General features: G+C 45.3%; 1 protein-coding gene across 2 annotated transcripts in view; it reads right to left on the bottom strand.

Annotated features, from left to right (window-relative positions):
• Positions 1-7,793: 7,793 nt before the first annotated feature.
• The window catches only part of fgfr1b (fibroblast growth factor receptor 1b), a 39,917-nt gene continuing 23,710 nt past the window's right edge, over positions 7,794-24,000 (bottom strand). For both annotated transcript variants that reach the window (XM_078271508.1, XM_078271507.1), the window contains exons 7-17: positions 22,141-22,285; positions 19,202-19,392; positions 17,279-17,424; positions 16,223-16,344; positions 15,950-16,060; positions 15,524-15,714; positions 14,348-14,470; positions 12,061-12,131; positions 11,349-11,486; positions 10,481-10,586; positions 7,794-8,906 (exon numbers count right to left, since the gene is read on the bottom strand). In XM_078271508.1, coding sequence (XP_078127634.1) covers positions 8,823-8,906; positions 10,481-10,586; positions 11,349-11,486; positions 12,061-12,131; positions 14,348-14,470; positions 15,524-15,714; positions 15,950-16,060; positions 16,223-16,344; positions 17,279-17,424; positions 19,202-19,392; positions 22,141-22,285 — 1,428 coding nt within the window. In that variant the 3' untranslated portion in view covers positions 7,794-8,822. The remainder of the gene's footprint in view (positions 8,907-10,480; positions 10,587-11,348; positions 11,487-12,060; positions 12,132-14,347; positions 14,471-15,523; positions 15,715-15,949; positions 16,061-16,222; positions 16,345-17,278; positions 17,425-19,201; positions 19,393-22,140; positions 22,286-24,000) is intronic.

Raw genomic sequence — 24,000 nt, 5'->3', positions numbered from 1 at the left:
CGGGGGTGATGTGGCTTTTATCAAAACGTCCCAAACTGAGATTGAAAGAACTGAAAATGAATGTGGCTCTCTGGAAAATAACTCTAGTCACAAACTCTAAATCTCTTGAATTGAAAGGGTCATTTCTTTTCTTTCTTTCCAACCTGGACTCTATTTCTCCGTGCATCGGTGTCTAAGTGAATCATTTTTCGGGGCTGTTTGATGTTAAACTAAAAGGATCTTCCTCTTTAACTAAAAGGTCTATCTCTGTAGGGATCCTTTCATAATGTTGTCAGACACTTAGAATAATAATCTGAGTCTGTCAGCAGCAACAACACAACTTTTAGTGGACGCTAAACGTTACTTATATCTCTAGACTACGAGTCCTAAATACTTTACAGAAAATTGACTGACTATAAGTTATGTTTGACTCCCGAGACATAAGGTCGAACTATTTTAGACAACAGAAATGCTTGACTTGCGTTGCTGTGTGTGTGATATCAATACATTTCTGTGAGATTCAATATCTGTCTTCATGGTCCCACAATAGAAAGTAAAACCAGGCGGACCACACGTTGTCAAAAATACCTTAGGGCTCAGAGGGTGAAGTCCAAATGTTGAGGTACTTGTACTTTACTTTTTACTCCACTACATTCGTCTGACGGCTTTAGTTACTAGTTACTTTACACGTCAAGATTCAAACACGTCATTTTTTTAATCTGATGTTTTATTATAAATTAAACTAATGCACAAAAACATGGGGAAACATGGGTCCAGGTTGTAACATGGCAGTTACCCTTTAAGACCCTTTAAGTGCCACAGGTGACGCCTCTGAAACAGATTTCATTACAGTGCTAAATAACTCCATCAGCCGAGCGTTGGTCCAGGCCTGTTGGCTCGGGGCTGGAGGTGTTAAGTGGCCCCACAATGGCTCTCACTCGACCATCTGTCACAGGGCTAATGGCCCCTCACCTCCGCGCTACGGCCCATTAACTCCCATCATTCAACACACACACACACACACACACACACACACAGACACACACACACACACATACACACACACACACACATGCACACACACACCCACACACACCCACAAACACCCCCACACACACAGACCCACACACACAAACACCCACACACACACACACACACACACACACACACAGAAACACACACATGCATGCACATGCACACCCCCCCCGATACACACACATAAACACCCACCCACACACGCATGCATGCACATGCGCACACACACACACACAAACACACCCACAAACACCCCCCCACCCACACACACACACACGCATGCATGCACATGCACGCACACACACACACACACACATATGAATGTGTGATCTGGGAACCATTGTGAGACTGCATTCACAACAATCATATATATATATATAATATGTTTCATTCACGAACTGCCATGAGACTGGGCTGTATGTTTCGATGTGGTGTGTGTGTGTGTGTGTGTGTGTGTGTGTGTGTGACGGAAAGGTGTGTCAGGAGTTTGTTGGGTATGGACCATACAGATGTCTTTTTGTGTCTGCATTTTTTTTTGTATCTGTTGATCGTTGGAGCAGACGATGTAAGAAAACTGTTCTTTGTGAACAGACAATAACTTATTATCTTATCAGGCAGGGGGAGGGGGGTGGGGGAGAGACACTCAGCCTCCCCCCTCCCCCCTCCCCTCCAGCAGGGAGACAGCAGGACACACGGCTGTAAACAGCTCTCGTTTCCAGGAATCAGAGCTGTTAAACTGCTGCTCACTGTGTTTACTCAGGCTACATCTACACTGCTGCATCTTGGTTTAAACACGAATATTTCCGAAGCCCCAAAAACTGAGACATTTGGAAACCCACTCACTCTGACATCTCTCCATTCTCTCCGTATCGTACCTTTTCCCGGAAATCCTGGCCATTATTTTAAGGCATAAACCAACCATAGGGGTACACTCAGGGGTAACCCTGCTGCTAACATTGGCTATTACATTAGCCTAAAATGACAATCATAGCCATACATATATATCACAGTAACCCTGCAAAATGAAAGACAGACAAACAGATCCAACTAAAATCACATTTTATTGAGTTAGCAGTTATATACAAACAATAAGGAAAGCTTCAATACTTAAGGTTGTTGCAGTAGCGGACCAGCTCACCAATCTGGCTTTCTGCCCCTGGAAACAGGAAACCTGTGTATTAGGGTGACAAGAAAGTCTCCGATATGGTTCCAGGGCTTTGGTTATGTTGCTGCCTTGATCTGTTACCCTCACTATTCGGCTGAGGGAGATATGGGTCGAGGTTTTATTTTACGTTTCTTCATTCGGATCCATTTGTGTTCAATTCTGAATAAACTAACAGCAGTTTACGTGCTTCGTCCCTTGTTGCATTATTCATTAAGATCATTCTGAACTGATTTCTGGAGTTCAAACAACTCTGAATTGTAGTTGAGAAGGTCAGTTATAGCGGCCCACGTATTATAAAAATGTCGGGTTTAAGTCGGGCTCGGGCTCATAATTACAGTTAATGTGTCGGGCCGGGTCGGACGCTAACGTGCACGGGCTCGGATAGGGTCGGGCTTGATTTTTTGGGCCCGATCTAAGCTCTATACCAGACTCTGGTACATTAGCCTGGTCCTACCAGACTCTGGTACATTAGTCTGGTCCTACCAGACTCTGGTACATTAGCCTGGTCCTACCAGACTCTGGTACATTAGCCTGGTCCTACCAGACTCTGGTCCACTAGCCTGGTCCTACCAGACTCTGGTCCATTAGCCTGGTCCTACCAGACTCTGGTCCTACCAGACTCTGGTCCACTAGCCTGGTCCTAACAGACTCTGGTTCACTAGCCTGGTCCTACCAGACTCTGGTCCATTAGCCTGGTCCTACCAGACTCTGGTACATTAGTCTGGTCCTACCAGACTCTGGTCCTACCAGACTCTGGTCCACTAGCCTGGTCCTACCAGACTCTGGTCCATTAGCCTGGTCCTACCAGACTCTGGTCCTACCAGACTCTGGTCCTACCAGACTCTGGTCCACTAGCCTGGTCCTAACAGACTCTGGTTCACTAGCCTGGTCCTACCAGACTCTGGTCCATTAGCCTGGTCCTAACAGACTCTGGTCCATTAGCCTGGTCCTACTAGACTCTGGTACACTAGCCTGGTCCTACCAGACTCTGGTACATTAGCCTGGTCCTACCAGACTCTGGTCCATTTCATTGGTCCAGAGAGTCTGGCCTCTCTCCCTTGACAAGTGTTAACTTCCTTGAAGGCGGGTACTCTGTTGAAGTTTAAAACTATTGGATCTGCCCAGAGCCACTCTGGATCTGCCATAACCAATCGCTAACGTTTGGTCGTGACGTCGGCTTAGCATCGCTAGCGTTAGCCTTAGCCAACTCCTTCACCACTAACGGAGCGAGCTGGAAAATCAAACTGTTCCCGAACCCCGTGGGGAGGAGGGCCACAACATCACGGCCACCAACACAACTCAGCAAAGATTGTTCTTGCTCGGGCTTTAACTTCTGGATATTCGGCAGCGTTGCCACTGTCGGTACACGATCTGTGCTGCCTGCACGATCTGTCACGCGCATGCGCAGATGATAATCCCGTTTTACGAGGATTTACGACACTGCACGAATCACGATCCGTTCCACGCTAGCCTCCACCGGGAAGCTAACGTAGTTTAGCTAACAGCTACTCGGGCTAACCGCTGGCTGACAGCTTGATTCAGTCTAAAATAACGTTTACTCAAACTAAACACTGGGTAAAAGCCGTCTACAGCTACATTAAGACTTTTCAGTAATAACAATAAAGACAAGTATTGATTGATTGTATTGCAAATGAGCACAAGTAAAGTAGAACTGATGTAACAGCTGTTATATATTTTAACGGTTATTTTCAGGTTTTATTTTGAGGGTCTTTTAAAGCTATTACATGCTGTCTCAGCTAGTGGTTAGCCGAATTAGCTGTTAGCTAAACTAACGTTAGCTTCCCGGTGGAGGCTAACGGGCAGACTGCTACAACTAGGACCGGAAGCGTGGAACAGATTGTGGAGTGTCGTATCTGCGCTTCCCAGTTTGAGTTAACGTTATTTTAGACTGAATCAAGCTGTCAGCCAGCGGTTACCCGAATTAGCTGTTAGCTAAACTAACGTTAGCTTCCCAGTGGAGGCTAGCGTGGAACGGATCGTGCAGTGTCGTAAATCCTCGTAAAAACAGGATTATCATCTGCGCATGCGCGAACATCTTGCGCATGACGGATCGCGCAGGCAGCACAGATTGTGTACCGACCAAGGGGGTCAGCTTCGCTTCAGAGCTTCGAACCTCCCATGGCGCCATTTTGATGCTACCAAACGATCACCCAACGTTAGCATCCCATTCATTTTGACGTCACTTTGACAGAGAATACCTTTACATCTGAAGCGTTTAAAGACTCTATTTGTCCGTTGTTTATTTCTAAAGAAACACGACAACGTATAAAAGGCTCCATTACCTTGTAGCTCACGTTATGGCTCCGTAGCAGACGTTTTTATAACAATAGGCTAACGATTGGGTCATAACCACGAGACTTCCTGTCTCATAGTAGAGGAGTTACCGTATAGTACAGGAGAAGCTCTCAGGCAGTTTGGACTTCCATCAGCTGTTTAAGTGTAATGACTAATGTTAACTATCATTTTAGTGATCAATAATGAGCCTGTGTCTATGTTATCTCCTTACATATACCTACGCTCTCCGTCTCTGCTAGATTGGGAATGATTGAGATTTCTCTTGGCACAGCTACCAGAAGACTTCCAACTTTCAGACAGGTTGCTCACGTCACATCTACGTCTTCAAGCTCAGTTGGAGGCTGCTCAGTAACGCTCAGCCATCACCGGGAAAGAGCTTCTAATGTCCTTCACTGGTCTCTGTCCAGAGCAACGGGATCTGTTGGTCCATTCTTATATACTGTCTACGGTACCGACAACCACAACGGACCGAATGGCTTCGCTCGCGTCTTTCTCCGCCGCCATTACGGAACTACAACTCAAACTGGAGCACGACCTCAACGTCATCGTTCTCAGCCACTCCCTCTGTTCACTGATTGGACCACCAAGTATTTGACCGGAGAAAACCCAAGAATATACCGCAAACCCAGACGGAGTACTGAAGAAAAATGAAAATAGAGTGGAAGTACGTAGGAGGGCGGAGCCAGGCTAACTATCAGGTACATTGGGGACGTTTTCAGGAAGATGAACACTTCTTGGCAGCCATTCTGACTGCTACTCAGATTGGTTTCTCATGCGTACAAGGAAGGATGTTGTGCTCACGGGGAAAAGAAACATTCCCCTTAAGGGGCTCCGTAAGTTATCGTCTTAGAAAAAGTTCGGCACATAACCAACAACAACACCACACTTGTGTTGTTTTTAGACTCTTGTTTGTTTTTAGAGAGAACGAGAACATTTCTTTGGAAGTGATTCAGATTTTCAGGGCAGATCTCTGAGGGGGGAACGGATGGTTTACCTGCTGGAAACAGGAAGTGGAGGGATGTGGGAGGCCCGAGGCTGTTTAACTGATTCCATTTAGTACGAGGCTGTAAGAAAATCTATGTGTGTAAAGTCAGCCGGAGGCTACAGAGGGAATAAGATGTCACAGACGGAGCTGCATGATGGACGTTCACAGGAGCCTCCTGTTGTCTGGAACCTGACGTTTCCTCTCGCTGGGACGGAAACGCTTCAGGCTCTCTGTGTGTGTGCGCATGTGTGAATCTGCCTGTGTGTATGTGCGTGTGTGTGTGTGTGGGTTAGGTGTGTGTGAATCTGCCTGTGTGTATGTGCGTGTGTGTGTGTGGGTTAGGTGTGTGTGAATCTGCCTGTGTGTATGTCTATGTGCATGTGTGTGTTAGGTGTGTGTATGTGTGTGTGTGTGTGAGCATGTGTGTATGTGTGCCTGTGTATATGTGTGAGTGTGCCTGTGTGTGTGTGTGTGTGTGTGCCTGTGTGTGTATATATGCGTGAGTGTGCCTGTGTGTGTGTGTGATGGATGGTGCAGAGGCCCTGAACGCACGTCTCTTCCCACAATTCATTTCTTTTTGCACAACATGCACGCATATCTTCAACAAGTGGACGCTTCCTGTTGGAGGCACTGGGACTCATGTTTGATCTTCGTCTCCGAGGTCGCTGTTACATCACTCACTAAAACACAGTGTGTTTAAATGCACACTGACAGTCCACTGTTACATGTGACATTTGAGAAAGGTCATGTAAACAGCATATTCTGAATAATAACAGTTTTCTGAATAAAGCATTTTCTGATTTTAGACATGTGGGACATGCCAATATTGTGAATTTGATACGGGTCATGTAAAAAAAATAAAAAAGCATCAAACCGTCGGGGGACAAAAGCGACATAAGTCTCGGAAAAAGTGCAGAAAGTGCAAAAAATTTTAAAAAAAAGTCTGAAAACGTCAAAACAGTCGGAAAAAAAGGGGTCAAAAAGTGTTTGAATACTTAAAGTGTAGAAGGAAGCGTCATATACTTTACATTTTTGTATATACGTGTAAGTATATGTTACGGGTCATGTAAACAGCATAATCTGTGCCTCAAAAAAGGCGTCAAAAACTGTCAAACGTTGAAAGACGCTTCATATACTTCATATTTTAGTATATACGGTAAGTATATGTTCATGTAAACAGCATATTCTGTTCGGACCCGATTTTTCTTCGCACCGCACTCGTTCGCGTCGTATCCGACCCATTCGCATGCGGCCTGGGAACCTCCAGAGGAAATGAATGACTTCCGGGCGTTTCGTAGCCGTATCTACTGAGCCAATGTGAAGGTGCCGTTAGTGGCTCCCCATTCTCTCTGCTGATTCCTCACGTCCGTTTCCACTTTTGTCTTCATAAAAGCTCAGTTTTGTTGGGTCGGCAGCTTATAAAACCTTAAAAGGTCCCATGGCATGAAAATGTCCCTTTATGAGGTTTTTTAACATTAATATGAGCTCCCCCAGCCTGCCTATGGCCCCCCAGTGGCTAGAAATGGTGATAGGTGTAAACCGAGCCCTGGGTATCCTGCTCTGCCTTTGAGAAAATGAAAGCTCAGATGGGCCAATCAGGAGTCTTCCCTTTATGATGTCATAAGGGGAAAGGTTACCTCCCCTTTCTCTGCTTTGCCCAACCAGAGAATTAGGCCCCCCCATGAGAAAGAGAGAGACATCATGGCTTTCAAACGAGCAAAGTGGCAGTTGGTCAAGGCCACACCCCCACCCTCCACCTTGCCCCCCCCTCCTCCTCAATAGCATTTAAAGCTACAGACACAGAAACGGCACATCCTAAGGAAAGCTCATTGTGGGACTGGCTCTAGTGGCTGTAATTCTGCACCAAGGCTGAATTTCGGGAAAGAGACTTCAGATACAGTATTAGGGGACCACTAAGGTCTATATAAAAGAGACTTCAGATACAGTATTAGGGGACCACTAAGGTCTATATAAAAGAGACTTCAGATACAGTATTAGGGGACCACTAAGGCCTATATAAAAGAGACTTCAGATACAGTATTAGGGGACCACTAAGGTCTATATAAAAGAGACTTCAGATACAGTATTAGGGGACCACTAAGGTCTATATAAAAGAGACTTCAGATACAGTATTAGGGGACCACTAAGGTCTATATAAAAGCATCCAAAGAGCACCATGTCATGGGACCTTTAAGTTCTGGGTTCTTTACATTGTTGGTAGTGAATATCAGCACACAGCATTACATTATTTGTAAAAAAAAAAAAAAAAACACACTTTTCGTCCATTTTATCACAACGACGTTTCCACCGGAGTAAAAAGTCCAAAAGAATTTTAATACTGTTGTTAATCAGTTATTTTACACATTCAAGGAGAAGCTTTTTCTGTAAATGGCAGGGTGTGTGTGTGTGTGTGTGTGTGTGTGTGTGTGTGTGTGTGTGTGTGTGTGTGTGTGTGGTGCGATCAGCGGGAGGATAAGTGCAATGCTGAGGTGTAACACTGGCAGACGTCATCTTTGGCAACGAGACTTGTTTACTGCGGAGAAAAACACAAATGCTAAAGCAGAATAAATGAATGGACAAACTAAATAAATCTATAAATTAGTTTGTTTCTAGAGCCCGCAAAGATTAATAAAGCGCCAAAAACGTAGAAAACCGTCGAAAGAAGCGACAAAAACGTGGGGGAAAAAAGCGCTGAAAACATCCCAAAAAGCTAAAGAGGATGAGTCGATGAGTTACCAACTATTAATCGCCAACTTTTTTTGATAATTGAGTAAACGGTTTGTGTCATTTTTTAGTTTAAATCAAACGTGATCGTTTCCAGATGAAGGAAAAACCAAAAAAAGAAAAGTAAAATGAAATATTTAGATGTATTTTTCTTCGCACATTTACAGATTAATTTCTACCTTTTGTTCATTCAGTTATTCTTTTAGTATTTGTGTCGTTAACGTTTCCCTTTCCATTTCATATTTCTCTCATAAATCCAGTTTTGGTCTTCCATTTTACACAAACTATTATTTACAATATTCACACTGAGAACATTAATATTATTATTAATAACATCAACCAAAGCACAGATGCACAGATGTGCAGCAGCTCTTCTCTCGGTGGGTGAAAACTCTAAGTCTCTGCCCCGTCTGTTTGAAATGAGCCAGCTGCTTCCTGAGTCCGGCTCAGTCCAGCTGTTCTTCACATCAGGCTGCTGCTGACAGACTCGTCTCGGACCGCCACCCGGGCCTCGTCGTCGTCCCAGGCCGCCCGGGCCGCCACCGGAGCCCCGCCGCGCAGCAGAGGAAACGGGCCGAAGGTGATCCAGGAAGGGGAAAAGAAAAAGTCCCAGGACGCTTATGTGGAGTTACCGGAATGATCCGAGACGGGGGAGCTGACGGTAGAATACTGGACCAGAGGGGCAGCCAGGTCCAGGTACTCCTGCAGAGACACAACCATTAGATCTCCCACAGTACACACACACACACACACACACACACACACACACACACGGCTGGGCGATATGGAGAAAATCAAATACCACAATATTTTTCACCAAATACCTCGATATCAATACCACAACGATATTGTAGCGTTGACTATTGGTGCTTTCACAAAATATGTACACAATGAGATTTTAGATGAATAATCATCAGTAATGTGGATATAATGACTAAGCGGGTAAAGGCAAATAATAGAACAGCTACAACAGTCTGGTGAGATCAGAAAATGACATCACTACTGTAATGCAGCCTTTAAAACCAGGAAAAGACACTTATGTCATATAACGATATCCAAAATCTAAGACGACATCTAGTCTCATATCACGATATCGATATAATATCGATATATTGCCCAGCTCTACACACACACACACACGTAGAAGTGAAACTAATGCTGCGTTCCAGTCAACCCGTAACTTGTGTTTTCACAACCTTCTTCCCGTGAAAGCGTCCTGGAACGGCAGTCAAACCCGTAACTTACTCCCCGTGAACTGCTACCAGATCGTTGTACTCCCAGTTACAGTTTTTGACGTCACACACACATAAACAACAATGGTGACCCCTGTTGATGCTGTACAGACGCCGCTGATTAACGGTGAGAAATAGAAATAAATAGACATAAATAGGTGTAGACGTAAAGTAATTCCTCACATTGTAATCAGAACAATACACATACGAGTGTGTACTACTACAGGATATGTTTATTAAATGAAGCCCAAAATATGTCGCAGACTAGAAACCGCTAGTTTCAGCTAGCGCTAGCTAACGTTAACGTTAGGTAGCCACTAGCTAACATCAACGTTAGGTAGCCACTAGCTAACATCAACGTTAGGTGGCCGCTAGCTAACATCAACGTTAGGTAGCCACTAGCTAACATCAACGTTAGGTAGCCGCTAGCTAACGTCAACGTTAGGTAGCCACTAGCTAACATCAACGTTAGGTGGCCGCTAGCTAACATCAACGTTAGGTGGCCATTAGCTAACATCAACGTTAGGTAGCCACTAGCTAACATCAACGTTAGGTGGCCACTAGCTAACATCAACGTTAGGTGGCCACTAGCTAACGCTAGCTAACGCTACTAAAAGGGTTTGTGGTGATTTTGCCTGGCAAAGAAACTAAATAAAACTACCAAAAGCTGTCTTGGTTCTTCTTTCCACTGTTCCAACAATCACCACTCTGGTTTGGTTGAAATAAACCCTTAATTCACCCATTTACATGTGGAGATATGCTGGCTCTATACACGCTAAAAGTCCTGATTATTTACATGGAGTCTGGTGGAGATATGCTGGCTCTATACATGCTAAAAGTCCTGATTATTTACATGGAGTCTGGTGGAGATATGCTGGCTCTATACACGCTAAAAGTCCTGATTATTTACATGGAGTCTGGTGGGTTTGGTGACGGCGATTTTAAGGTAAACATTTAACAGTTTCAATGGTGTGTCTATGTGAGAATATGCTGATTTCTGATTCATATTTGTCCCTATTTTCCGGAAGCAGAAGAACACATTACCTGGTTCGCCATGAGAGAAAGCGTGCGGTCTAAATCTTCAACTAGCTGCAGAAACGTCGGCCTGCGAGACGGGACGGCGTTCCAGCAGTCTCTCATCATCAGGTATCTGATAAAACACAAACCAGCAGTCAGCCATGGAACATTTCTGGCTTCATTTATCCGTTTTTCATTCAGACATGAGGTTGGTTATGCAAATGTTCGCTGTTATCTCACAGATTGAATTACTGAGGGATTTTCTAAACTTGTTTTTCAAGTGGAAGCCTTCCTTAATGACCATGCCCTCGTTTCAAAAGTAAAGATACATGTTAAGATACAATTTAACAATCCATTACAACGATGTAGCCTCACTACTGGGGTCCCTCAGGGTTCCGTTCTGGGTCCCCTCCTATTATATACCTCTGTCCGTTTGGGCCCGTCTGGACTACAAAGCAACCACCGGAGTTTTCAAACCAAAACGGGCTGTGTGTGTGTGTGTGTGTGTATATGTACGTATGTCTGTGTGTGTGTGTGTACGTATGTCTGTGCGTGTGTGTGTACGTATGTCTGTGCGTGTGTGTGTCTTATGTGTGTGTGTATGTGTACGTATGTATGTGTACATATGTCTGTGTGTGTGTGTGTGTGTGTCTTGTGTGTGTGTGTGTTTGTGTACGTATGTCTGTGTGTGTGTGTATGTGTAAGTATGTCTGTACGTGTGTCTGTGTCTGTGTGTGTGCATGTGTGTGCATGCTTGTCTGTCCGTGCGTGCGTGCATGTGTCTCTGTGTGTGTGTCTGTCTGTCTGTCTGTCTGTCCGTGCGTGCGTGCGCATGCATGTGTGTGTGTGTTTGCCTGCATGTGTGTGTGTTTGCGGGGAGTGTGTGTATACTCACAGCTCCTGAGTGCATGCCGAGGGTTTCTCCATGCGGTGTCCCTCCTTCAGCAGCTTGAAGAGTTCCTCTACGGGGACTCCCGGGTACGGAGAGCCGCCGAGGGTAAAAATCTCCCACAGCAAGACTCCAAACGACCACCTGCAGCCAGAGACAGAGAGAGAGACAGAGAGAGAGAGACAGAGAGAGAGAGAGAGACAGAGAGAGACAGACAGAGAGAGAGACAGAGAGAGACAGACAGAGAGAGAGAGAGACAGAGAGACACAGAGAGAGAGACAGACAGAGACAGACAGACAGAGAGAGAGAGGAATGGAATCGTCATCATCTCACACATTTTCACTTTTATTTCAACCACATTGTTACATTTTGTAACAAGCTGCCATTTTCTTGCTGCACAAAATTTACTATCAATCATTTTTGTCCCTTTGCTTGTTCCAGCTTCTTCTGTTTTCTCTCTCTGTCTCTCTGATTGGCTTTAAAAAAATATATATATATTTTCTGACATTTTATAGACAAAACAACAAATCAATGAATGGAGAAAATACTCAGATTAACTGATAATGAGGATGTGATGATTTGATGCTTTTCTCTGTTTCATATATCTCTGTCGTTGTGACTTCTGCTCCTTAATACTCACACATGAGACTGTCGTGTTGCAACAACTGTTCAGACAAGAACACACGCCCAGAACAAGTCTTTAAAGGGGGAAACTCACACGTCACTTTGGTGCGTGTAGATGCGGTCAAATAAAGCTTCTGGTGCCATCCACTTCACCGGCAGACGGCCCTGGAGGAACATTCAAATGTCTGTCAGAACACAAAATATAAGAACCAAAATCATCCTGACAGACCCTGATACTCAGTCTATTAACCCAGTCTTTCCTCTATGTTGATTGTGTAGTGGCGGCCCGCCACGGCAACATTTCTGCCGCCACGGTATCAGAAACAGGGCTGTACAAAAAGGCCGTCTGTCAGCAGTGGGTGTTGGAGTGCGTGTCGGAGAATAGCGCGGACACGCGCTTCACACCGCGAGCGGGCACGCGCGCCACTCGGCGGAAAAGGGAGAGAAAGAATAAAAGAGACTGCCGCTGTCCGGAGGATAACCTGCCAGTTGAGGTCGCGTGTGTGCGTCCTTGAGAACTGCAAGTCGCAGAACTCATGTCAGTTCGTTTAAGCCTGTAATGGCGTTTTCTAGTGGCCACACTAGAAAACGAGAGGGCCAGACATATAGGTTATTTCTTTTATATCATGGGAAAAGTCAAATATCTTTGACTGTGTTAAGTTTCATATACCAGTCCCTGGTCCCGCATTTTTTTCAAATACGCCACACTTTCGCTGCATAAATTGCCAATTTCCGCGCAAAATATGCGGAGCTTGCATGATTTCATAATCCCCACATTTTCGTTGCAAAAAAGTCACATATATCATATATTTCATCGCATAAAATTGCATAAATATCCCGCATATTCCATCGCATTTTTTTAAGAAAACGTGCCGCATAATCAAGGATTTTTGCCCGCAACAATCACAAAAAAACTCCACATTTTTCTGGAAGGACTGATATAGTCTTCTCACTTACGCTTTGGTCGACAAAAATGACGAAGAAAAATGCCAAAAACGTTTGGAAAAAGCCTCAAAAATTTCGAAAAAAACTGTGAAAAGTGACAAAAAGTATTTGGGCCAAAATGTATTGTGAACCATAATGTATATAGGGGCCAGATTTGGCCCGCGGGCCTTGAGTGTGACACGTGTACATTACATGGTACCTGCTCGACTCGCCTCTACTCGCCTTTTTTGGTTTTCCATTACGAAAAAAAAGTACCTGGTACCTGCTAACAGGTACTTTATTTAGTACCACCTCAGTCGAGGTTCCAAGCGAGCTGAGGCGAGCTGAAAAGGTGATGTGTAAGCGACAGACGGGGGTGTCCTGAACAAACCCGCCACTTTTAAAGCACCCGTATTAAGCTCTGGTCTCTGTTTTAGCTACAGAGTGAGACCTCTTTTCTTCTTCTGTACTATCTTTGTTGGCAGTCGCACATGCTCAGTAGCTCAGATGTAGATCATGTCAGCTAGCTAGCTCCATAGACAGTAAAAGAAAGGCTGTTTCTCCACCTTCAGTCAGTTACAAGGCAGGATTAGCTGGGAGACTTCTTCTAAATGAGGGCGCACATGGAAGTAGTTCTTTAGTATATTATGGGGAACTAGTGTGTGTTGTAGCAGTGCTTTGCTATTGAGAACGAGGTAGCATGCTAGTGTTAGCATGCTAGTGTTAGCATGCTAACGGTTGCGGTTAGCCAGCTCGTCTCGGCTAGTGATGTAGAAAGCCGTGCAGATTTTGAATATCAATAAACCATAATAATCAATAATAGTACTGAAATTGTGTCATAAATAAAGAAAAATACCCCCAAAAAAATGTGTTTTCATCACATTTCATTAAAGAAACACCCAAAAACATATTGATCCAAAAGATTTCTAAACGTAGAAACATGATCAAAATATATCTCAACCCTCCGGAAGTTATTTGACCTCTGAACGTGTTTTAGTTTTTGAGATGTGCTCTTTTTTTTTTTTAACGAGCAGAGCGTAAAGGCGTTTCGACAGTTTCATCTGTAATAGAGATGGCGTCAGGCGGGTTTGCACCGGACGCCCCGTAACGCGATGACGTCATCACGAGCATACGTGAAACGTAAATGCCGTGAAAGACAGAAGCCTTAGCTTTCTGCTGCAGGAAGAATGAACGCTCTAGCCGTTGTAGTTTTTATTTTGGATCGATTTAAACAGGATCGTGGAAAGAACGACCTCCCAAAAGTTCTCTAAGAGCTGTTAGATAGATATCTATATACTAGATATAGACATAACTGGGACAAATGTCGATGTAGATTGACGTAAAAGTCACATCAAATCCGCCTCGGTTGTTCACACAAAAAAATCTGACCTGGGTCTGATTCAGGACCACATATGGAAGTGGTCTGGATCTGATTTGGGTGTTTAACCAAGTCTCACGTTAGTTGTCTTCTTGTAGTAGTCGATGTGGTGGACGTCTCGGGCCAGACCGAAGTCAGCGATCTTCATCACGTTGTCTTCAGTGACCAACACGTTCCTGGCTGCCAGGTCTCTGTGAATACACTGAGAGGGGACAGACACACACACACACACACACACACACACACACACACACACACACACGAAAAGAGTTTGGGCTTGAATATTAAGAATTTTATACAGAAATATTACTTTTTTTCTGCTATTAACAAATATGACATTTTATTTCAAAAACCAGATTATTGTTCTAAGTGTCTGACAACATTATGAAAGGATCCCTACAGAGATAGACCTTTTAGTTAAAGAGGAAGATGTTTTTTTAACAGGAAACAGCCGCGAAATCACCATCACCAAACCCACCAGACTCCATGTAAATAATCAGGACTTTTAGCGTGTATAGAGCCAGCATATTTCCACCAGACTCCATGTAAATAATCAGGACTTTTAGCGTGTATAGAGCCAGCATATCTCCACCAGACTCCATGTAAATAATCAGGACTTTTAGCGTGTATAGAGCCAGCATATCTCCACCAGACTCCATGTAAATAATCAGGACTTTTAGCGTGTATAGAGCCAGCATATCTCCACATGTAAATGGGTGAATTAAGGGTTTATTTCAACCAAACCAGAGTGGTGATTGTTGGAACAGTGGAAAGATGAACCAAGACGGCTTTTGATAGTTTTTATTTAGTTTCTGTCCACTTTGAATGAAGTGTGTTTTACGATGATAAAGTCCTGATTATTTACATGGAGTCTGGTGTAGTTTGGTGATGGTGATTTCGGGGCTGTTTCATGTTAAACTAAAAGGATCTTCCTCTTTAACTAAAAGGTCTATCTCTGTAGGGATCCTTTCATAATGTTGTCAGACACTTAGAATAATAATCTGAGTCTGTCAGCGGCAACAACAGAACTTAACGGACGCTGACTGAAGGTTTAACGTAACATTGCAGCCTGTTTCTTGTTTAATACTGGACCAATTTCAAAGATTGTTGTTCCCATCAGTCACGTAGACACAAAAACACGGGAGAATAGGGTCCAGGGTTAAAAAAAAGGAAGTTACTCTTTGCAGTGACACCGTACATAACAATATCTAAGTGCAGCAGAATCCAATCCGATCTTCAGGTGACAGCAACGAACCTTCTTTGAGGCGAGGTACGCCATCCCTCTGGCCACCTGGTACGCAGCGGACACCAGCTCCCTGGTCTCCAAACTGCCCAGGGACACCTGCCTGGATCCGCTCCAGTACTCCAGCCCGACCGGCCGCCGAGCACGCAGATACTCCCTCAGGTTCCCCTGCGAGGCGTACTCCACCACCACGTACAGAGGGCCTGGTCGAGACACACACACACACAGCACAGCTGTCTTTAAACATCTGGAACATCGGCACGACAACACGCAGCGCCGAGGGCGTGGGTTGGTCTCAACATTGCTTAGCCCTGGTGTTGTCCACTTTTTTTCGACACTTTTAAAAAAAACAAAAAAACATTTGAATTGCTTAGGGCACTGCGTTGAACCATCCGTGGTCGAAACAGCGCTGCTGACGGGCGTTACGTGCACACTCACCGTCCTGCGTGCACGCTCCCAGCAGGTTGATGATGTTCTTGTGTTTGCCGATCATCTTCATCATTTCCATCTCAGAGATCAAGTCGGACAGGTCCTTTTCCGTGGCGTCCGCTGCACACAACAACAACAAGAGGTTCAAGCCTGAGTACGCTACAGTACATGTGTATATGAGTATATACAGTACATGTGTATATGAGTATACTACAGTTGTTGTCTCTTTTGTCAATGTGATTGTCGCTCGACGAGAATGAGGCGACAGGAAGCAGCGCTCACCTTTCAGCATCTTCACCGCCACCTTGGTGAGGCGCGTGGGTTTGTTTCTGTCGACGCCGACAGCCTCGGCCAGAACCACCTGCCCGAAACATCCCTCGCCGAGAGGCTTCCCCAGAGTCAGCCTGAGACGGGAAACAGCACACACACATTGCGCGCGCAGACACACACACACACACACACACACACACACACACATCAGAAACACGTCGCACACACACGTCAGAAAGACGTCGTGAAGTGATTCCTTCTGAGTGAACACAGTGAATCTGGCTGCAGTAGATGTGAAAGAAAGGCATAAAAGTTGTGTTAATCCAGCTCTGTTTAGTTCAGGTGTTGATACTGCAAGGAGTGCTTAGGGACCGTCTACAAACCACAACACAGAAAAGATATACAAAAATATTTTCAAAAATAGGCATATGCTTATTTTTTAAAAGTAAGTGCTGTAGTACAACTAGCAGGAGACACGTTAAAATTGAGGTAAGTTTGGAGACACTAGCTTATTTAGTCATTAAATTAATAAATATTTTTGTTTTTGTTTTTGATCTCTTTTCTGTGTTGTAGTTTGTAGACGGTCCCTAAGCACTCGTCTTACTGCCGTATCAACACCTGAACTAAACAGAGCTGGATTAACACAACTTTTATGCCTTTCTGTCACATCTCCTGCAGCCAGATTCACTGTGTTCACTCAGAAGGAATCACTGCACATGGGTAGGCACTTATAATGACAGTTTGAACATGTTAAGAGGCTAAAAGCACGTTTAAAAACTGCCCGTTTCAGCTGCATGGGTGCAAAAGCTAGCAGTAGGTTAACTCGTTGTAGGCAACACCGATTATTTTCATTTTTCTCCCTACTGACAGCACTACGTGACAATAAACAATAGAGCTACGTGTTGAAATCGACCGGAATTCTCCTTTAAAGAGGTGGTATCTTTAGAAGCCTTTTCTTGGCCTCCAACCTCCTCTGTATACCATTTGACCTCGTATCAAGCCCTGTCGCTGTTGTTCCAACAGTGAGTGAATGAAGGTGGTGAGATGCGGAGAGACAGGGTGCCGTACCGGTCACGGGGAAGCTCCCAGGCGGGATCGAAGGGAAGTTCATACTCCGACACGCCGGTCAGGATGGTGGTGGCGGCGCTGGACAGGCGAGACTGGCGCATCAGACACATCCCGGACTGCAGGGAGGACGCCGACTCCACGGACACCTGCAGAGGGGAGGAGGCCGAGAGGCTGGGTCAGCGTCACGCAACAGTACCAACGAGCTCTGTCTGTCTATCTGTGGTTCTGTCCCCTAAAAAGGTGAGACTGATGGGAACAACAATCTGTGAAAGTAGTCCAGTGTTAAGCAAGACATAAACAAGCTGCAATCAAGTGCCCCAGTAAGATATTTCAGTGAGTCAGCATGCACAATACCAGGGCCTCTGCTAAGTGGAACGCAGCCATCATTAATGGTTTTGATTACACCTGTGCTTTTCCTACTATGACACGTCAACATGTCTGCCGTGAAAAAGGTCTATTGGGCGCCTTCGATTTACATCCACTAAAAGTTGTGTTGTTGCTGCTGACAGACTCAGATTATTATTCTAAGTGTCTGACAACATTATGAAAGGATCCCTACAGAGATAGACCTTTTAGTTAAAGAGGAAGATCCTTTTAGTTTAACATAAAACAGCCCCGAAATCACCATCACCAAACTCCACCAGACTCCATGTAAATAATCAGCACTTTTATCATCGTAAAACACACTTCATTCAAAGTGGACAGAAACTAAATAAAACTACCAAAAGCCGTCTTGGTTCATCTTTCCACTGTTCCAACAATCACCACTCTGGTTTGGTTGAAATAAACCCTTAATTCACCCATTTACATGTGGACATATGCTGGCTCTATACACGCTAAAAGTCCTGATTATTTACATGGAGTCTGGTGGAGATATGCTGGCTCTATACACGCTAAAAGTCCTGATTATTTACATGGAGTCTGGTGGAGATATGCTGGCTCTATACACGCTAAAAGTCCTGATTATTTACATGGAGTCTGGTGGAGTTTGGCAACGATGATTTCAGGGCTTTTTCATGTTAAACTAAAAGGATTCACGGCGTTGTCGCTCAATACTGGACCGTTTTCAAAAATTGTTGTTCACATCGTAATGTCTGGGTTACCTGTCTCCTCAGAGGGATAATCTCTGGGTTACCTGTCTCCTCAGAGGGATAATCTCTGGGTGGGTTACCTGTCTCCTCAGAGGGATAATCTCTGGGTGGGTTACCTGTCTCCTCAGAGGGATAATCTCTGGGTTACCTGTCTCCTCAGAGGGATAATCTCTGGGTTACCTGTCTCCTCAGAGGGATAATCTCTGGGTGGGTTACCTGTCTCCTCAGAGGGATAATCTCTGGGTTACCTGTCTCCTCAGAGGGATAATCTCTGGGTGGGTTACCTGTCTCCTCAGAGGGATAATCTCTGGGTGGGTTACCTGTCTCCTCAGAGGGATAATCTCTGGGTTACCTGTCTCCTCAGAGGGATAATCTCTGGGTTACCTGTCTCCTCAGAGGGATAATCTCTGGGTTACCTGTCTCCTCAGAGGGATAATCTCTGGGTGGGTTACCTGTCTCCTCAGAGGAATAATCTCTGGGTTACATGTCTCCTCAGAGGGATAATCTCTGGGTGGGTTACCTGTCTCCTCAGAGGGATAATCTCTGGGTTACCTGTCTCCTCAGAGGGATAATCTCTGGGTTACCTGTCTCCTCAGAGGGATAATCTCTGGGTGGGTTACCTGTCTCCTCAGAGGGATAATCTCTGGGTGGGTTACCTGTCTCCTCAGAGGGATAATCTCTGGGTGGGTTACCTGTCTCCTCAGAGGGATAATCTCTGGGTTACATGTCTCCTCAGAGGGATAATCTCTGGGTGGGTTACCTGTCTCCTCAGAGGGATAATCTCTGGGTGGGTTACCTGTCTCCTCAGAGGGATAATCTCTGGGTGGGTTACCTGTCTCCTCAGAGGAAGGCTCTTTGCCAGTTTCTGCACGGCCAGCTGGCCGCTGAAGTCGCTCTTCTTCGGCGCGCAGCAGAGCCGGCAGACGACAGCTGTGGCGGTGAGGATGACGACGATGAAAAAGCCGAGGCAGTAGATGAAGATCTCCAGGTAGGTCTGGGAGGGCAGCGGGGCGGGGGGGAGGTCTGGGACACGACAGAGAGCACCGAGGTTATTATGTAATGTAGGAAACTAATCAGTCACTAAAACACCCATTGAAAAGCATGGGGAAATGAGGGTCCACATTGCGTTTCTTTTAAAAAAAAAATACATTTTGTTGTATACGTGACAATCTGAAACGGGGACTTTTTTGTCTCAAAATATTCAGACCCAGGGAATGACACGTTTTTTTTTACCTGTGCCATATAAATCAAATCAGAAAATAAAATGAAATAAAATAGGCAGTGCTGCATGTCATTCTCCCCCCTCTCTCTCTCTCTCTCTCTCTCTCTCTCTCTCTCTCTCTCTCTCTCTCTCTCTGTGTGTCTCTCTCTCTCTCTCTCTGTGTGTCTCTCTCTCTCTCTCTCTGTGTGTCTCTCTCTCTCTCTCTCTCTCTGTGTGTCTCTCTCTCTCTCTCTCTCTCTCTCTCTCTCTCTCTCTCTCTCTCTCTCTCTCTCTCTCTCTCTCTCTCTCTCTCTCTCTCTCTCTCTCTCTCTCTCTCTCTCTCTCTCTCTCTCTCTCTCTCTGTCTCTCTCTCTGTCTCTGCTCTCTGTCTCTCTCTCTCTCTCTGTCTCTCTGCCCTCTCTCTCTGTCTCTCTCTGTCTCTCTCTCTGTCTCTGTCTCTCTCTCTCTCTCTCTCCCTCTGTCTCTCTTTCTCTCTCCCTCTGTCTCTCTCTCTCTCTGTCTCTCTCTCTCTCTCTCTCTCTCTCTCTCTCTCTCTCTCTCTCTCTCTCTCTCTCCCTCTGTCTCTCTCTCTCTCTCTCTCCCCCCCCCCTTTCATGTCTTCTGCTGTCCTGTCAAAATAAAGGCTGAAAATGCCCAAAAAATGATCTTAACCCTCCCGTTGTCCTCTGGTTTTTGACCCATTTTCTTTATCAGAAATGTGGGTTTCTTTCAACCAAATTTTCAAAAGAAATAATGTGGATGGCTCCCTTCAACGCTCTTCACAGGTTGTATTCATTTCCATAGCATTAGAATTATTATTTCTTTTTTTTTTTTTTTTTTAATAAAAGAACGTTGAATAAAGTGACAGAAATGTCGGGAAAAGCTTCAAAAACGTGGGAAAACGTGGGGAAAATGACACACAAAAACATCAAAAGGTGCAGAAAAAAAACGTTGAAGAAAGTGACAAAAACATCGGTGGAAAAGCAACAAAAGTGTCGAAAAAGACGTCCAAAACGCTTACATTTTGAGCCAGAAAAACAAAAAGTTGCACGGTCGACGGGAAGACAACACAAGGGTTAAAAAAAAAAGTGTGGAAACTGCTTCACACGGGACACTAAAGTAGCGTGAATCGTCTGTGATGTTCTGACGTTCCTAACGGATAAAGAAAGTTGGCTGGATTGCATCCCGGCCATTCCTACACAGTTCTCCAACCACGTCATCTGTGTACATGTAGCTGAATACTTCTGAGACCTGACAAAAACATTATACCTGACAAAAACAATGAGTAGAATGTAGTTTCATTGAATATCAACAGCAACTTTTACTTCTTCTGATTGTTTCATTAGTAAAATCATACAGTTTTTTTTATGATAATAGAGAGAAATATAAAATACATAGTCTCGCTTTGCCAGTTTGTCGTTTAAACAGCAAATGCACATGGGCCCATCTTTGGCCCATGGGCGTGCTGGTCTTACAGGGAGGTGTGTTCAGGTGCATTCTGGGCGTGCTGGTCTTACAGGGAGGTGTGTTCAGGTGCATTCTGGGCGTGCTGGTCTTACAGGGAGGTGTGTTCAGGTGCATTCTGGGCGTGCTGGTCTTACAGGGAGGTGTGTTCAGGTGCATTCTGGGCGTGCTGGTCTTACAGGGAGGTGTGTTCAGGTGCATTCTGGGCGTGCTGGTCTTACAGGGAGGTGTGTTCAGGTGCATTCTGGGCGTGCTGGTCTTACAGGGAGGTGTGTTCAGGTGCATTCTGGGCATGCTGGCATTACAGGGAGGTGTGTTCAGGTGCATTCTGGGCGTGCTGGTCTTACAGGGAGGTGTGTTCAGGTGCATTCTGGGCGTGCTAGTCTTACAGGGAGGTGTGTTCAGGTGCATTCTGGGCGTATTGTTATCTTGAGGCAGCGGGAAGTGATGGCACCATTGACCAACAAAAACCTGGTCTAAAGTCAATAACGCAGCATTTCATTGTTATTTTAACAGAGCATTAGTAAAATGCTCCTAGGCTTCATATCATCTATACAGAGATAGTAGTATACAGCTGTTATACATCATATCATCTATACAGAGATAGTAGTATACAGCTGTTATACATCATATCATCTATACAGGGATAGTAGTATACAGCTGTTATACATCATATCATCTATACAGGGATAGTAGTATACAGCTGTTATACATCATATCATCTATACAGAGATAGTAGTATACAGCTGTTATACATCATATCATCTATACAGGGATAGTAGTATACAGCTGTTATACATCATATCATCTATACAGAGATAGTAGTATACAGCTGTTATACATCATATCATCTATACAGAGATAGTAGTATACAGCTGTTATACATCATATCATCTATACAGGGATAGTAGTATACAGCTGTTATACATCATATCATCTATAAAGGGATAGTAGTATACAGCTGTTATACATCATATCATCTATACAGGGATAGTAGTATACAGCTGTTATACATCATATCATCTATACAGGGATAGTAGTATACAGCTGTTATACATCATATCATCCATACAGGGATAGTAGTATACAGCTGTTAGACCACGTACCGTCGACCACGGTGAGCCACGCAGAGTGATGAGAGACGCCGATGGAGTTCCCCGCCAGGCACGTGTACTCTCCGGCATCGCTCACACTCACGTTCCTCAGCGTCAGAACCTCCATCTCTTTATCCGTCGTGTTCAAACCTGCCGTCTGAAAGAAAAGGACAGACGTGACGTAAGCAGCTGTGGGAATGTAACCAAGTACATGTACTCCAGTACTGTACTTCAGTCCAAATGTTGAGGTACTTGTACTTTACTTGAGTCTTGTCTTTTCATGTCACTTTCTACTTGGACTTGGACTTTTTACTCCACTACATTCATCTGTTACAGCTTTAGTTACTAGTTACTTTACACGTTAAGGCTATGTTCACACTATGTTCACAAAAGTTGACTAGGGCGCTTTTGTAGTGAAAAGAGCATCTTTTGTTGCTATAACAACAGCTACTGCATTTATGAAGCAATTAATGAATGTGATGATCTGATTATCTGATTAACTAAAAGAGAAGAGAACTTAGCTGCAGCCCTACGGCTGTCAGTTACTGGCCGTTGGGTTTTAATCTAGTGTCAGGCCTGTTTACACCATGACGCTCGCGGGTGAAAACGACTAAATATTTGATCAGATGTGCCTTTCGTTTACACGGCGACGGCATTTTTGGGGCTTAAAAACGCAAAAAAGTGAAACCACCCTCCAGAGTGGAAAGCTTAAACGCTCCACAGCCGCGTTCCCGTCTAAAGGGTAAAAACGCACTGTGCGAGTGTGTGCCGCGCGTGTGTGTGTGTGTGTGTGTGTGTGTGTGTGTGTGTATGTGTATATGTGTGTGTGTGTGTGTGTGTGTGCATTGTTTGGAGCAATAATTCCACCTCCTCATCTGTCCAGACAAAATTGTCAGCTTTTGTTGTTCACTTCGCGCTACTAGGGGGAGAGGAGAGGAGAGGAGAGAGAGAGAGAGAGAGAGAGAGGAGAGAGAACAGGGAGAGAGGAGAGGAGAGGGAGAGAGGAGGAGGAGGAGGAGGAGAGGAGAGGAGAGGGAGAGAGGAGAGAGAGAGAGGAGAGGAGAGGGAGAGAGAGAGAGAGAGAGAGAGGAGAGGAGAGGAGGAGGAGAGAGAGAGAGAGAGAGAGGAGAGAGGAGAGAGAGGAGAGAGGAGGAGGAGAGGAGGAGAGGAGAGGAGAGGGAGAGGGAGAGAGGAGGAGAGGAGAGGAGAGGGAGAGAGGAGAGGGAGAGAGGAGAGGAGAGGGAGAGAGGAGGAGGAGAGGAGAGGGAGAGAGGAGGAGGAGAGGGAGAGAGGAGAGGGAGAGAGGAGGAGGAGGAGAGGGAGAGAGGAGGAGGAGGAGAGGGAGGGAGGAGGAGAGGAGAGGGAGAGAGGAGAGGGAGAGAGGAGGAGGAGGAGAGGAGAGGGAGAGAGGAGAGAGAGAGGAGAGAGGAGGAGAGGAGGAGAGGAGGAGGAGAGAGGGAGAGAGGAGGAGAGGGGAGAGAGAGGAGAGAGGAGGAGAGAGGAGGAGGAGAGGGAGAGAGGAGAGGGAGAGAGGAGAGGGAGAGAGGAGAGGAGAGGGAGAGAGGAGGAGGAGAGGGAGAGAGGAGAGGGAGAGAGGAGAGGAGAGGAGAGGGAGAGAGAGGGAGGGAGAGAGGAGAGAGGAGGAGGAGAGGAGGAGAGGAGGAGGAGGAGAGAGGGAGAGAGGAGAGGAGAGGAGAGAGGAGGAGAGGAGAGAGGAGAGAGGAGAGGAGAGAGGAGGAGGAGGAGAGGGAGAGGGAGAGAGGAGGAGGAGAGGGAGAGAGGAGAGTGAGGAGGAGAGGGAGAGAGGAGGAGGAGAGGAGAGGGAGAGAGGAGGAGGAGGAGAGGGAGAGAGGAGAGGAGAGGGAGAGAGGA

The sequence above is a fragment of the Sander vitreus genome, chromosome 16, assembly GCF_031162955.1.
Source record: "Sander vitreus isolate 19-12246 chromosome 16, sanVit1, whole genome shotgun sequence".
Lineage (NCBI taxonomy): Eukaryota > Metazoa > Chordata > Actinopteri > Perciformes > Percidae > Sander > Sander vitreus.
Note: the sequence above shows the minus strand (reverse complement) of the source record. Positions and strands in the feature narration are given on the sequence as shown.